Source organism: Macrobrachium rosenbergii, chromosome 16 (genome assembly GCF_040412425.1).
Source record: "Macrobrachium rosenbergii isolate ZJJX-2024 chromosome 16, ASM4041242v1, whole genome shotgun sequence".
Taxonomy (NCBI): domain Eukaryota; kingdom Metazoa; phylum Arthropoda; class Malacostraca; order Decapoda; family Palaemonidae; genus Macrobrachium; species Macrobrachium rosenbergii.
This window is the reverse complement of record NC_089756.1, coordinates 30,208,018-30,220,517: the sequence shown is the minus strand read 5'-3', so window position 1 is coordinate 30,220,517 and position 12,500 is coordinate 30,208,018. Positions and strand designations below refer to the sequence as shown.

The 12,500-nt window shown below is 40.7% G+C and overlaps 1 protein-coding gene across 2 annotated transcripts in view; it reads left to right on the top strand.

The window, feature by feature from the left end:
• The window catches only part of Kdm3 (Lysine demethylase 3), a 686,187-nt gene that overhangs the window by 368,263 nt on the left and 305,424 nt on the right, over positions 1 to 12,500 (top strand). For both annotated transcript variants that reach the window (XM_067118768.1, XM_067118767.1), the window contains exons 4-5: positions 9,822 to 10,016; positions 11,271 to 11,355. In XM_067118768.1, the coding sequence (XP_066974869.1) occupies positions 9,822 to 10,016; positions 11,271 to 11,355 (280 nt within the window). The remainder of the gene's footprint in view (positions 1 to 9,821; positions 10,017 to 11,270; positions 11,356 to 12,500) is intronic.

Sequence of the window (12,500 nt, the reverse complement as noted above, 5' to 3'; positions counted from 1 at the left end):
ACACAATCACGTGTGAACAGAAATGAATTTCTGAACTGCTTGTGTCTAGTAATTCTTCTGGAGTGCAGTTGCCTTCAGGTTCAACTTCTTTTATGACTTGTGGCTCTAGTGGGCAGCGCCCTTGCCTTCGGCTGAAAGACCTGGGTCTGATCCTGATGAGAATAGAAATTTATATATATATATATATATATATATATATATATATATATATATATATATATATATATATATATATATATATATATATATATATATAAATCACATTTACATAAAGTAGACAAGAGAAAAGGAACACAACGCCTGAGGTTGAATAATAGTAGTAACAGTAAATAACGACGCATACATGACAGCAGTGGGTATGTGGTGTCCATGAAGACATGGCGTTCACACCTCTGCTGCAAAATTGCATCGAAAGTCATATCATCGTCAAATGCTGAGTTGGAATTCTGGTGCTACAATGCTCTGAGGAAAGGTAGTTCACGCAGTGTGTGTGTGTGTGAAGGAAACGAAGGCTTACTTCCCAACTGCAAGACTCCTCGTCTTCTCTGACTGCAAGTTAGGTTTTTAGTTTTCTGTAAAGAAATAGCCCCAAGAAATATTTGTCAAATCCGTCCCGTATTTTCCCACGTCCGCCCTCAGATCTTAAAACCTACTGAGGCTATGGGCTGCAAGTGGTATGTTGATCATTTCACCATCCAAACATCAAACATACCAAATTGCAGCCCTCTGCTATCGTGAATTTTATTATTTAAGAGTTAAAATTTAGCCATAATCGTGCGTCTGGCACCGCTATAGGACAGACCATCATTGGGCCGTGGCTGAAAGCTTTATGTGCCGCGGCTCACGCAGCATTATACCGAGACCACAGAAAGGTGGATCTATTTTCGGTGGCCTTGATTATACGCTGTACAGAAAGCTCGACGGCGCCGAAGAAAGTTCGGAGCGTTTTTTTACTTGTTTGTTATTCCCTTTGGAGGTAACTTGCGCGCTGTAGGAAAGAGAAATCTCACTTTTGTAACGGTGCATCGAATCAAGGACTGGATCCGAGTGATTCATTTCTGCTCTCGCGTGTAGCCATTCTCTTGCTTGGGAATCAGGAATCCAGTTCATGACCTGTTCGCTTCTTCCATAAGAACACGATGAATGATGATGATGTTCCTAAAGAACAGTTTATTGCAAAGGATTCTAGAGTGTATCATGACAGCCGCATTTTAGATCGAATTGTCTTGATATCAACTGACCATCTTGTAGGGCCGTCCAACCCCGTCGGCCTAAAGTAGCCCGTTTGATTTTGAAAGTGGCCCGCTAGAGAAAAATAAGTGAAAGTACATTTCTCATTTTTATATACATACATACACACCGGTGGCCGTCATGACTTTTTGTTTCTTCAAGAGTGGCCCTCAGACTAAACAGCTTGGACGGCCCTATACCGAGGTCATTATTGAAACCGTTGCTCTAGGGGCCTCATGGAAACGAGGTCAAAGAAAGAACTGGAAATAAAATATCCCTTTTAAATGATCGGACAGGCGCTAATAATGAACTCCGTGGGTTGAATTACCCCGAGCAGCAGTCTGGGTCAGTGTTCTTCACGGGAAACCATATTTGTCAAGTTCTTCGGGCTCCTGACTCCTAAGGTTCAGCTTTTTTTTTTTTTTTTTTTTTAACATGGTGCAGGAGGTGGGCCGTGGGAGGTGGGTTGTATTTCTTCATCAAGAGATCATAATGACCGATTGATATTGAATACTCTCTCTCTCTCTCTCTCTCTCTCTCTCTCTCTCTCTCTCTCTCTCTCTCTCTCTCTCTCTCTCTCTCTCGTTTATATGCGAGTATATACCTCATATTCCAGTTTTATATAATAAAAGAGAGGTCTTGCAAATTGTAAAGTTGAGCTGTGTCTGTCCGTCCGCACTTTTTCTGTCCGCCCTCAGATCTTAAAAACTACTGAGGCTAGAGGGCTGCAAATTGGTATGTTGATCATCCACCCTCCAGCCGTCAAACATGTCAAATTGCAGCCCTCTCGTCTCAGTAGTTTTGATTTTATTTAAGGTTAAGCTTAGCCATAATCGTGCTTCTGGCAACGATATAGGATAGGCCACCGCCCGGCCGTGGTTAAAGTTTCGTGGGCCGCGACTCATACAGCATCATATCGAGACAGATCTGTTTTCGGTGGCCTTGATTATACGCTGTAGAGGCTGTACAGAAAACTCGATTGCGCCGAAGAAGCTTCGTCACATTTTTACGTGTTTTTATCGAAATAACAGAAAGTAAGAGAACGAAGAACACAGTTTCAAAATAAGCGAGGTAAGAAAGGAAAGAGGATCAAAGAACAAGCAAAATAGCGAGAGTCGACCACTTCTTATTTCCATGGTGGACCAAAACAGTAAGATAAGATCTTGTTATTCAAACCTTTCTGTCTCGTAGCGGGATGAGAAGTGATGTGTTTAGTGAAGCCAATATTATTATTTGGGGGTGCGATTACATGACAAGAGAACAGATCTTGCGCAGTTATACAGGAACATGGATAAGGCAGTCAAAAAGAAACTGGTGAAAAAGGGAAGGCGAATAATAACAGCGGAGTTGGGGAGATGAACCAAGACTCAGGGAGAATCAGTTATTTTACGAGGGATGCAAATGCGGGAAGAAACGTATATGAACATCTGAATGAATCTCAGAATAAGAGATGCAGATGGAGTGCAGTTCTGTGTGGATGGATTATAAGTATTCTGGGGAGATTTTGAATGTGGAATATAGAAAGTATCAGAGCTAATGAAATGAGGGTAGGAAAGGTTCATTCGCTATTGAGAGCACTGGTGCAAGTGACTTTGAAGATATAAGGAGGGCAGTCGAGAGGCTAAAGAATGAAAAGACACCAACACTTGGTGGGATTCGAAGTTTGATGCTGCGGCATTTTGCTGTTAGTGAGATGAGTGGCTGACCATGGTTTGTAAGGTATGGCTGGGTGAGGGATAGGTTATGAAATAATGTGGGAGAGGAATATAGTTAAGTTAAGTATACCTTAGTTTTACCAGACCACTGAGCTGATTAACAGCTCTCCTAGGGCTGGCCCGAAGGATTAGACTTATTTTACGTGGCTAAGAACCAATTGGTTACTTAGCAACGGGACCTACAGCTTATTGTGGAATCCGAACCACATTATAGCGAGAAATGAATTTCTATCACCAGAAATAAATTCCTCTAACTCTTCATCAGCCGGCCGCGGGAATTGAACTCCGGCCCAGCGAATGACAGTCTGAAGCTCAACCGGTTCGGCCAACAAAGGGCTTGGGAGAGGAATATAAAATTATAAAGGTGGCATAGGCATCTGTCAAGATTATTGGGGTAGGGTTAGGAGCGTGTGAATGGATGGATTAGTGTTTCAGACTGGTTTGGTCTTGTGGGGAGAATGGGTACACTCCATGCGTGCTAGAGGAATATATAATTGTTCTTCTGTATGAAATTAAAGGTGGCATAGGCATCTGTTAAGATTATTGGGTATGTGGAGATACATGGAATTGGTAGAAGGGTTAGGAATGTGTGAATGGACGGATTAGTGTTTCAGACTGGTTTGGTCTTGTGGAAGGAATGGGTGCACTCCATGCGAAGTATATCAATCGGTCATAAGATGACCAAAGAGAGGAAGACCTAGGAAGTGCTGAGTAGATGGCATTGCACGAGAATTGAAAGGAAGGGCGTAAATATCAGAGGTGAATGATACAATGTTTGTAGGTTAGTTTTATGTACTTTCTTCTGACTAACATATATTTGCACCTTTTTGCAGAGATCCTGCTGCCTTCCTTTCTTCATCATTACTCTGACTAACCTCTTCACTCAGCCCACACTGACTTCAGAATAGCCCATGTCTGAATCCCATTCTTCTGCCAGTCATTCATTCACTCACTCATTTCTCCAACCTGTGATTTCCGTTTACCGCATAACCTTACTCTTTAACTTTCCTCTTTCAAACTCTCTCAGATTCTTATACCTGTCTCTGCCGTTGCTTCATGTTGTGCGGTGCACTGTAGGCATTGGCTGCAGCCCCTTTCATTCCTTTTACTGTACCTCCACTCATATTCTCTTTCTTCCATCTGACTTTCTACACTCTCCTAACAATCGGTTCATAGTGCAACCGCTCTGAGGTTTTCCTTCTGTTATGCCTTTCAAGCCTTTTTGCTGTCAGTTTCCGTTTTCAGCGCTGAATGACCTCATGGGCCCCAGGGCGTGGTCTTTGCCATGAATTCTGTGTTCTCTTCTTTTCTGCTGTACGCACTTAGCACCCTTCCGCAGTCCGTATATAACTATTTATATTATGTATATGAGTTTATATATATATATATATATATATATATATATATATATATATATATATATATATATATATATATATATATATATATGTGTGTGTGTGTGTATATGTATATATATAAATAATCTATAAATGTTAAATTTATATATACATATACGTATATATACATATGTATATGTATATATATGTATATATTTTATATACTGTATATATGTATAATGTATGCAAGTGGACGTAAAAGAAAAAGAAATCGTAAAATGTGAATGGACATGGCATTGTCACTGTGAAAACGGCCATATTGATTTTGATTTCATGAAAGAGAAGAGTAGACGGAGGAATGGTTCCTCATTTAAAGGTGACTTCTCTTTAGAGAAGGATACGGCGCTTACGCCAGCGTTAGTTTATATATATATATATATATATATATATATATATATATATATATATATATATATATATATATATATATATATATACATACATATATATATATATATATATATATATATATATATATATATATATATATATATATATATATATATATATATATTATGCTTGCCTCAAATGCGCACTTATTTCACGAATGTCTGCAGTTGTGTCGTTGTCATTTATATATGTACGCTGTGAGGTGCACTGTAGGCGTCACTTAAGGTTCTGTGCGGCGTCCCTTCCAAGGCCCCTAGCCGCAACCCCTTTCATTCCTTTTACTGTGCCTCCTTTCATATTCTCCTTCTTCCATCTGACTTTCCTTAACCCCCTCCTAGCAATTGTTTCATATAGTGCAACTGCTTTGAGGTTTTCACTCCTGGCAATTTTCGTTTCAGCGCCGAATGGTCTCATAGGTCCCAGCGCTTGGCCTTTGGCCTAAATCCTATAATATTCATATTCTTTCATTCAATATGTACTATGAAAGCTGTCCTCCAGGTGCCACTGGGGCTTGTTATGTACAAGGAAAAAATATCTGCACCGTATGGCAAATGTAATGCACTCGACGGCCGCACGAAAATATCGTTTATTAATATATAAAAATTTATCGACCACGCAACATAAAAATAGGTGTATATAATACTCTGATCCCCGAGGGGCTAGTACTAAACACGGCGTCCCAAGGAGCTTCCGCCATGTTTAGTACTAGCACCTCGGAGTAGCTGACTCCTAGATAACGAGCCAAAGTACCACCTCTGTTTAATTGTAGAAAGAGTTGGATAATTGCAGTCCTTCATTTTCTATAATATGTTGCAGAAGGTATATCATTTTAGACGCGGTTGGATATTGGCAGCCTTTCATTCCTAATGAAATATGTTACAGAAGGTATATCATTTTACAGTGGGAACGAAGAATGAATGAATATTTTCCTGAAACTAATACGTAATTTCTGCGTTGTTCCTCTTCATGATCCAGGTAAACAGTCGTAAATGCTATTATACACCTACTGCTTATTTTCACCATTGTCCCCCAGTTCCTCATTGGTTGGGTTGGTATCGTTCTCGGCTAGCACTCTGCTGGGCCCGCGTTCGATTCTCCGGCCGGCCAATGAAGAATTAAAGAAATTTATATTTCTGGTGGTTGAAATTCATTTCTCGTTATAATGTGGTTCGGATTCCACAATAAGCTGTAGGTCCCGTTGCTAGGTAACCAATTGGTTCTTAGCCGTGTAAAATAAATCTAATCTTTCGGGCCAGCCCTAGGAGAGCTGTTAATCAGTGGTCTTTAGAGCTCTTAGAAATGATAAGACCAGTGTTCAGATGTTAAAATAAATGATAAAGTCGCCTTTTAGATGTTTCAGTAGTAGAACTCTTCAAATTCCCATTTGTCCCAGGTATGCCACTGTGCCACTGTTGCTTTTGAAAATGTTTTCAAGAAGCTACCCGCGGTATATACAGTATGAAAGAAAATCTTTTACTTCGCCCCATCTTGTGGGGATGGAATAAGGTCGGGACACTTGTTAAAAAATGGAATGGTTTAGAACATCATGACGTGTCAAATGAAGATATAGATTATGAAAACGAGTGGTATACAACTTGCCTAACCCCTCCCCCGCCCCCCTTACGGTGTTGGGGCTAGTTAGATTCAAATGGAAATGTTTACAATTATATACAGCGAGTGTGGGGGGAAATTGACGGTGGCATGAATAGGGGCCTGCGTGGTTGCATTAGAAGACATTAAAGATTTCTGAATGCAGTCGAGCACATGGTAACTTTGGCACCTGGTTAGTATTCTTTTTATAACTTTATCATTGAGTACATCAATGCTGTATGTTTCGTTTTGAAACTCCGTTAGGTCAGTTTTAATAATCGCACGGACGCAGGTACACGTTGACTTGTTGCTCGAAAAGCAGTTTCCCATCTGAGAGCTAATTTACGGGTGCAGTATCATTTTGACAGATTATTCTGCTTTGATGCAATGTCGAAATTGCTTTTCATCAAGTTTTGTTTGCTTCTCTCTTTGCTCTTGCACGAGTTCCAAATGAATCTCTCTCTCTCTCTCTCTCTCTCTCTCTCTCTCTCTCTCTCTCTCTCTCTCTCTCTGATAGTGGTAGTATTAGTGATGATAGAGCAGAATCGATGGTGTGAATGTTCTAAATATAGTAGACCCATCGTATTTTCCGCCCCCGTCTTTGGTGAAGCTGCCAGCGTTAACTCACTCTCTTTTGCAGTTTGTCAGTGCCCCATCAGCTCCTCCCCAAACCACCCTCCTCTCCCCCTCTCAACGTCGGCTGACTGCCTCCTCACAGCTTCCAGCATATATTTTCCTGAAAGGATTCCTCTGTGGATGTTTGATGTGCATTAGGTCTTTGATATGTAAATAAGGATGGTATAAGGCTTGTGCTCTCTCTCTCTCTCTCTCTCTCTCTCTCTCTCTCTCTCTCTCTCTCTCTCTCTCTCTCTCAAGTGTTTGATCTTGGGCGAGGTTTTTTTTATGAGGATTAAAATAACAAAAATAAGACTTTATTTGGTATTTAGAAATGAAGGTTTTCTATTTGCAAGAGATATAACCATGTAAATGACTTGGCGTGAAAGTGAAGTTAATTTGATTTTTATGCTGCTGGCTCGAGAGCGGAGCAAGCCAAGGCTAATCACAACCATCAGTGGGAAACTACAGAGGGATCATGTGTCTTTACGTTTAGTCTTTCTTAAGAATATTCATATGGTTAAGCGGGACACATACACTTAAATACACAGATATTTTATATATGTATATATATATATGTATATACATACATACAGTCACATTTTACAGATAGGTATATATTGTGTGTGCATTTAAAAAATGTAAAATTACAGTGTTAAAGGATGTGTATCAAAAAGGGCTCGTCTTCCATCAAAACACCCCCGGTCTCATTCAGTCCCCCTCTACAAATGATTAGAAGCTTAATTCAGCAGCGGTCTTTTCCCCTTCCCTTCCCTCCTCTCGTCATTAAAAGCTGCTCCATTCATCTCGTGAAATGAAATATCGGGGAAAAATTGTCCTTGAGGAGAGGAAAAGAAGAAGAAGAAGAAGAAGAAGAAGAAGAAGAAGAAGAAGAAGAAGAAGAAGAGAGGAGCTGCTGCTGTTTGCCTTTCGTCGATGTGATTCTCTTTAAGAATGACTGACTCGTGCGGTGATGATGAATGAGCATCGTGACTTTAACATGAATGCTTTTTTTTGTTTTGTCTTTTATTTATTTTTTTTTTTTTTCGGTGTTCCGATACCTCCCCTTTTGTCCCCGAGTAATTATTATTGTTGTTGTTGGTGTTTTGGTTATTTTCGTCATAAGATAACGTCACCCCCTCAAAGGCGTTTAAGGATGAACTATCAAACAGTCGAGGAGGAAGGGATGTTCAGGAATCTTTCTCTGTTCTCGCGTTTGTTTCATGTGTAAGTGTTTGTGTACAGCGTCTATCATTATACTGCCCCTAAAATGGAAAACTGCAGTATTTGCAGAATTTTCGACATTGAGATATGCCACCTATTGGGCTCGTGAAACACTAATACACAAGTTACTGCAGCTTCAGAATGAGTTTTCAATGCTTTATGAGAGTCCATTTGCAGAATCGGCAAAGTGTCAAAATGAATATACCACCTACTGGGCTCGTGAAACACTAATACACAAGTTACTGTAGTTTTCAGAATGAGTCTTCAGTGCTTTATGTAAGAGTCCCTATTGCAGAATCAGCAAAATTTTCCAAGGCCGCCAATATTGGAGCTCGTGAAACACTAATACACAAGTTACTGCAGTTTCAGGAATGAGTTTTAATATGCTTTATGTGAGGGGGTCCCATTTGCAGAATCAACAAAATTGTCAAATTAAATATACCCACCTACTGGGCTCATGTGAAACACTATTACACTACAAGTTACTGTAGTTTCAGAACGAGTCTTCAGTCTTTATGTGAGGGTCCCATTTGCAGAATCGGCAAAATTTTCAAGGGATGTATACCCACCTGGGCTCGTGAAGCATAACTTACAGTTACTGCAGTTTCAGAATGAGTTTTCAATGCTTTATGTAGGGGGTCCCATTTGCAGAATCGGCAAAATTTTCGAAATTGAGATATGCCACCTACTGGGCTCGTGAAACACCAAAACACTGCAAAATCAGTAGTAAGGCAAGGGAAAACTGCAGCATCTACCATTTTTCTCAGTTTTTTTTTTTTTTTTTGCAGATACTGCAGTCTTCCATTTTAGGGTAGTATAGGCACCTTGGTCTGTGACTCAGGTGAGGCTATTCAGTGCTCCTTTTCTCTCAGGATGATTCCTGGACAAGTTTTCCGTCATTCCTCGCACCCTAATGAATAGGCAAAATGATTGGCAACACGAAAAACCTGGGATCCTTGCTATCTGGCTGTCATTTGCTTTCAGATATAGCGTTATCTTACTCTTAACCATAAATTGACCTGCATTGTACATAAGATATGATTCTAAGGTCCCTACCCACGTTTCCAAGTACTAAAGCATCGTCATTTTTGTTCCGGTACCTGTATATGACACTGAATACCCTAATTGTCTCAAGCACCTTTTTGGAATCGATCCCAGTAAGGGGAAAAGGGTAAATGCGAAAAAAGGGCTTAACATCCCCACTGTCATCCTTTTCTCACCAAAACATTTTCTCCTGAATCTCGCAGACGCCTTTTCTGGTCCACATCTCTCAAATCAGCAGTCAGTTCCCGCACCCCTGGAATTGCTGAAATAAAAAAAAATTAAAATAATAATAATATTAATATTTATTATTATTAATATTTATTTTCTATTTTTTATTTTTTGCAGAGAAAAAATTACTTAAGTATATAAAACTATATTTTGCTTTAATTATTCATAAGCATCCTCGCACCCCTTAGGAACTGGCTTCGCACCCCAAGTTTATATGTAAGGAGCTTCTATTATTGTGAAAGTTCTCAACAAAGGTTTTTTCCCTGAAGCCACCTACTTGTAAAAAAAAAATGGCGTCGTCTTGAGTGTATAGATATACCGCGTGTATGCTAGTCCTTATCGGATATCAATATGCAAAAGACTCAGAGAGTGTTTTGTTGTTTTTCAGGACGGCGACGTTACCGGCCTGTGCGGAGAGGAGTGCGTGCGGGCGGTGCGGGCGTGGGTGGGAGAGCAGGACGGTCAGAGAATCCTCCTCACCACGCCCTCTGTCTTGGTGGGGTTTCGAGTCCAAGTCTACCGCTCTGAGGGCACGACGCAGTGGTACACAGCGGTCATCGTGGGATACAACGATGCAACCAGGGTATAGTTTTTTCTTTATGTATATTTACGCTTTTGGTGTTAAATAGATCATTGTTGGCCTTTAGAAGACTCTCTCTCTCTCTCTCTCTCTCTCTCTCTCTCTCTCTCTCTCTCTCTCTCTCTCTGCTCATTTGGTGATGTTTGATACACAAGAAAGTTCAGAGAATTCATGAGTTGATGCACAAAAGAAAAGCTTTCAATTTTAAGAATGTGTCCACTTGTGCAGAACAGATATTGAGAGGATTTGGTAATTTCTCTCTCTGGTTTTCGTCTGGAGGAGGTTCTCATCTAATTCTTATCAGCTGTGATGATTCCACTACGGCACATACTTAATGCACTGATGCATGCTCTCTCTCTCTCTCTCTCTCTCTCTCACAAATGTATATATATTTCTCTGTCTCCCATTCAGACGTACATGTATACAAGCTCTCTCTCTCTCTCTCTCTCTCTCTCTCTCTCTCTCTCTCTCTCTCTCTCTCTCTCTCTCTCGTATACAAACAGATATGTTTGCTGTCTGTCAAACGCACAAATGTATACATTCTCTCACTCTCGTTCAGACACACACGTACTCATGTTTCTCTCTCTCTCTCTCTCTCTCTCTCTCTCTCTCTCTCTCTCTCTCTCTCTCTCTCTCTCCTCATACAAAAAGATATGCATGCTCTCTCTCTCTCACACACAAATGTAAACATTCTCTCTTATTCAGCTCACATTTACTCATCTCTCTCTCTCTCTCTCTCTCTCTCTCTCTCTCTCTCTCTCTCTCTCTCTCACTCTCTCTCTCTCTCTCTCTCTCTCTCTCTCGACAAATTACTTGGTGCATGCAGTGTCAAGTAATGGAGAAAGATCCTTTCTGCCTAAGATTGTAATTTCTGGGTTGTCATAAAATGCCCTTCGTTCTGTAGTGAGTTGAGTATCCATTCTTGCACATAATGCTTAATAAATGGGTGCTATTTTGGCTTGTTATCTAGGCGCCACCTACTCCGAGGTGCTGGTACTAAACACCGTATGGTAAATGTAAAGTAGAGGCCGCACGAGGATATCGTTCATTGATATAATTTGTCGATCGCACAATATAGAAATGGGTGTATATTTGATCCCTGAGGGCTAGTACTAAACACGGCGTCCCAAGGAGCTTCCGCCAGGTTTAGTACAAGCACCTCGGAGTAGGAGACGCCTAGATAACAAGCCAAAGCAGCACCAATAAATGCTTACGAGTACCTGAGGGATAATTTCTGTCTCTGTTTTTCTTTAATAGGAGTTGACGGTTACTGACGACACAGTGCTGGAGGAGCACTCCGAGGATCCAAGTTTGGTGCAGATCCGATTGATTGGTGAAGGCGGTAAGTAGCTTCGGCTATCTGATTTGTATCTGTGCACAACTAGCTGAACAACTCGGCGCTTCCTGGGAAAACTCTGAATGACAGTCTACGGGTAGGGGGAGGGTAACTGTGAAGGGGAAGGGGAAAGGGAGGGGAGGAGTAAGGGAAATGGGAGGGGAAGGGTGACGGAGAGGGGAGGAGTAAGGGGAAGGGGTAGGGGAGGGGAGGGGGAGGGAAAAAGAAGGGGAACTGAATGTCTGTTCTTAAGACCAAAATGGGTAATGCTTACTTGACACGCCAACCCTCTTCATTATTTTTCGATATCTCTTCCAAATTTCTCTCTCTGTTTGTATATGTGTGGGTGTGCGCTTGAATGGTGCTACTCCTTTACCTCCTATTCCAAGAGTAGGTTAGGTAAAATGATCGACGAACGCTTTTTGTTTATTTTTTTCTTATTCAATTACTTTCTTCTCCTGAAGATGTCTCCACAGTGGACCAATAAGTCTTGCAGGCTCATGAAGACATAGGGTAAGGGTATCTCCCAAAATATATCTAACTTCACCTTGGTACAGGGTATACCCAAAATAAACTCCATTCTGAAATCTCAGCAGTAATGTGGTATTTGCCCCAAAAAATATATATTTGATGCTACCGTTGTGATAGGTATTATACATTCCAAAATGAATTTGCTGGCTTGGCAAGGGTATAGGGCAGTGGTTCTCAATCTGTTTCTCAGTGATGGCGCCCTAACTAATGTAGTTGTTACCAGGGCACCCCTTCTTCACCATCCCACCATACCGCATGAATTAACATACATGTAATATATTAGAGTAGGGACACTGATGATGGTTATGTAAAGACTTCTGCAAACTTTTCTTTTTTTCTTTTTTTTTACAAATGTCCATTTGAGATGTTCTAGCCAAGACAAAATTCATGACAATCCTGCGGCACCCCTAGGCACTGTCTGTGACACCCCAAGAATCACTTGTATAGGTTGTTTCCCAAAACAATATAATAATCGTCTGACGTCGCTAAGGTTATACGTCATCATCACTTTATAATAATCAATCATTTTATCTCCATTTGAAGACCCATAATAAAAGCTTCGTCAAAACTAAAGACTAGCTCGGAAAACCCCGAGGAAAACATGATTTTTTTCTTTCTCC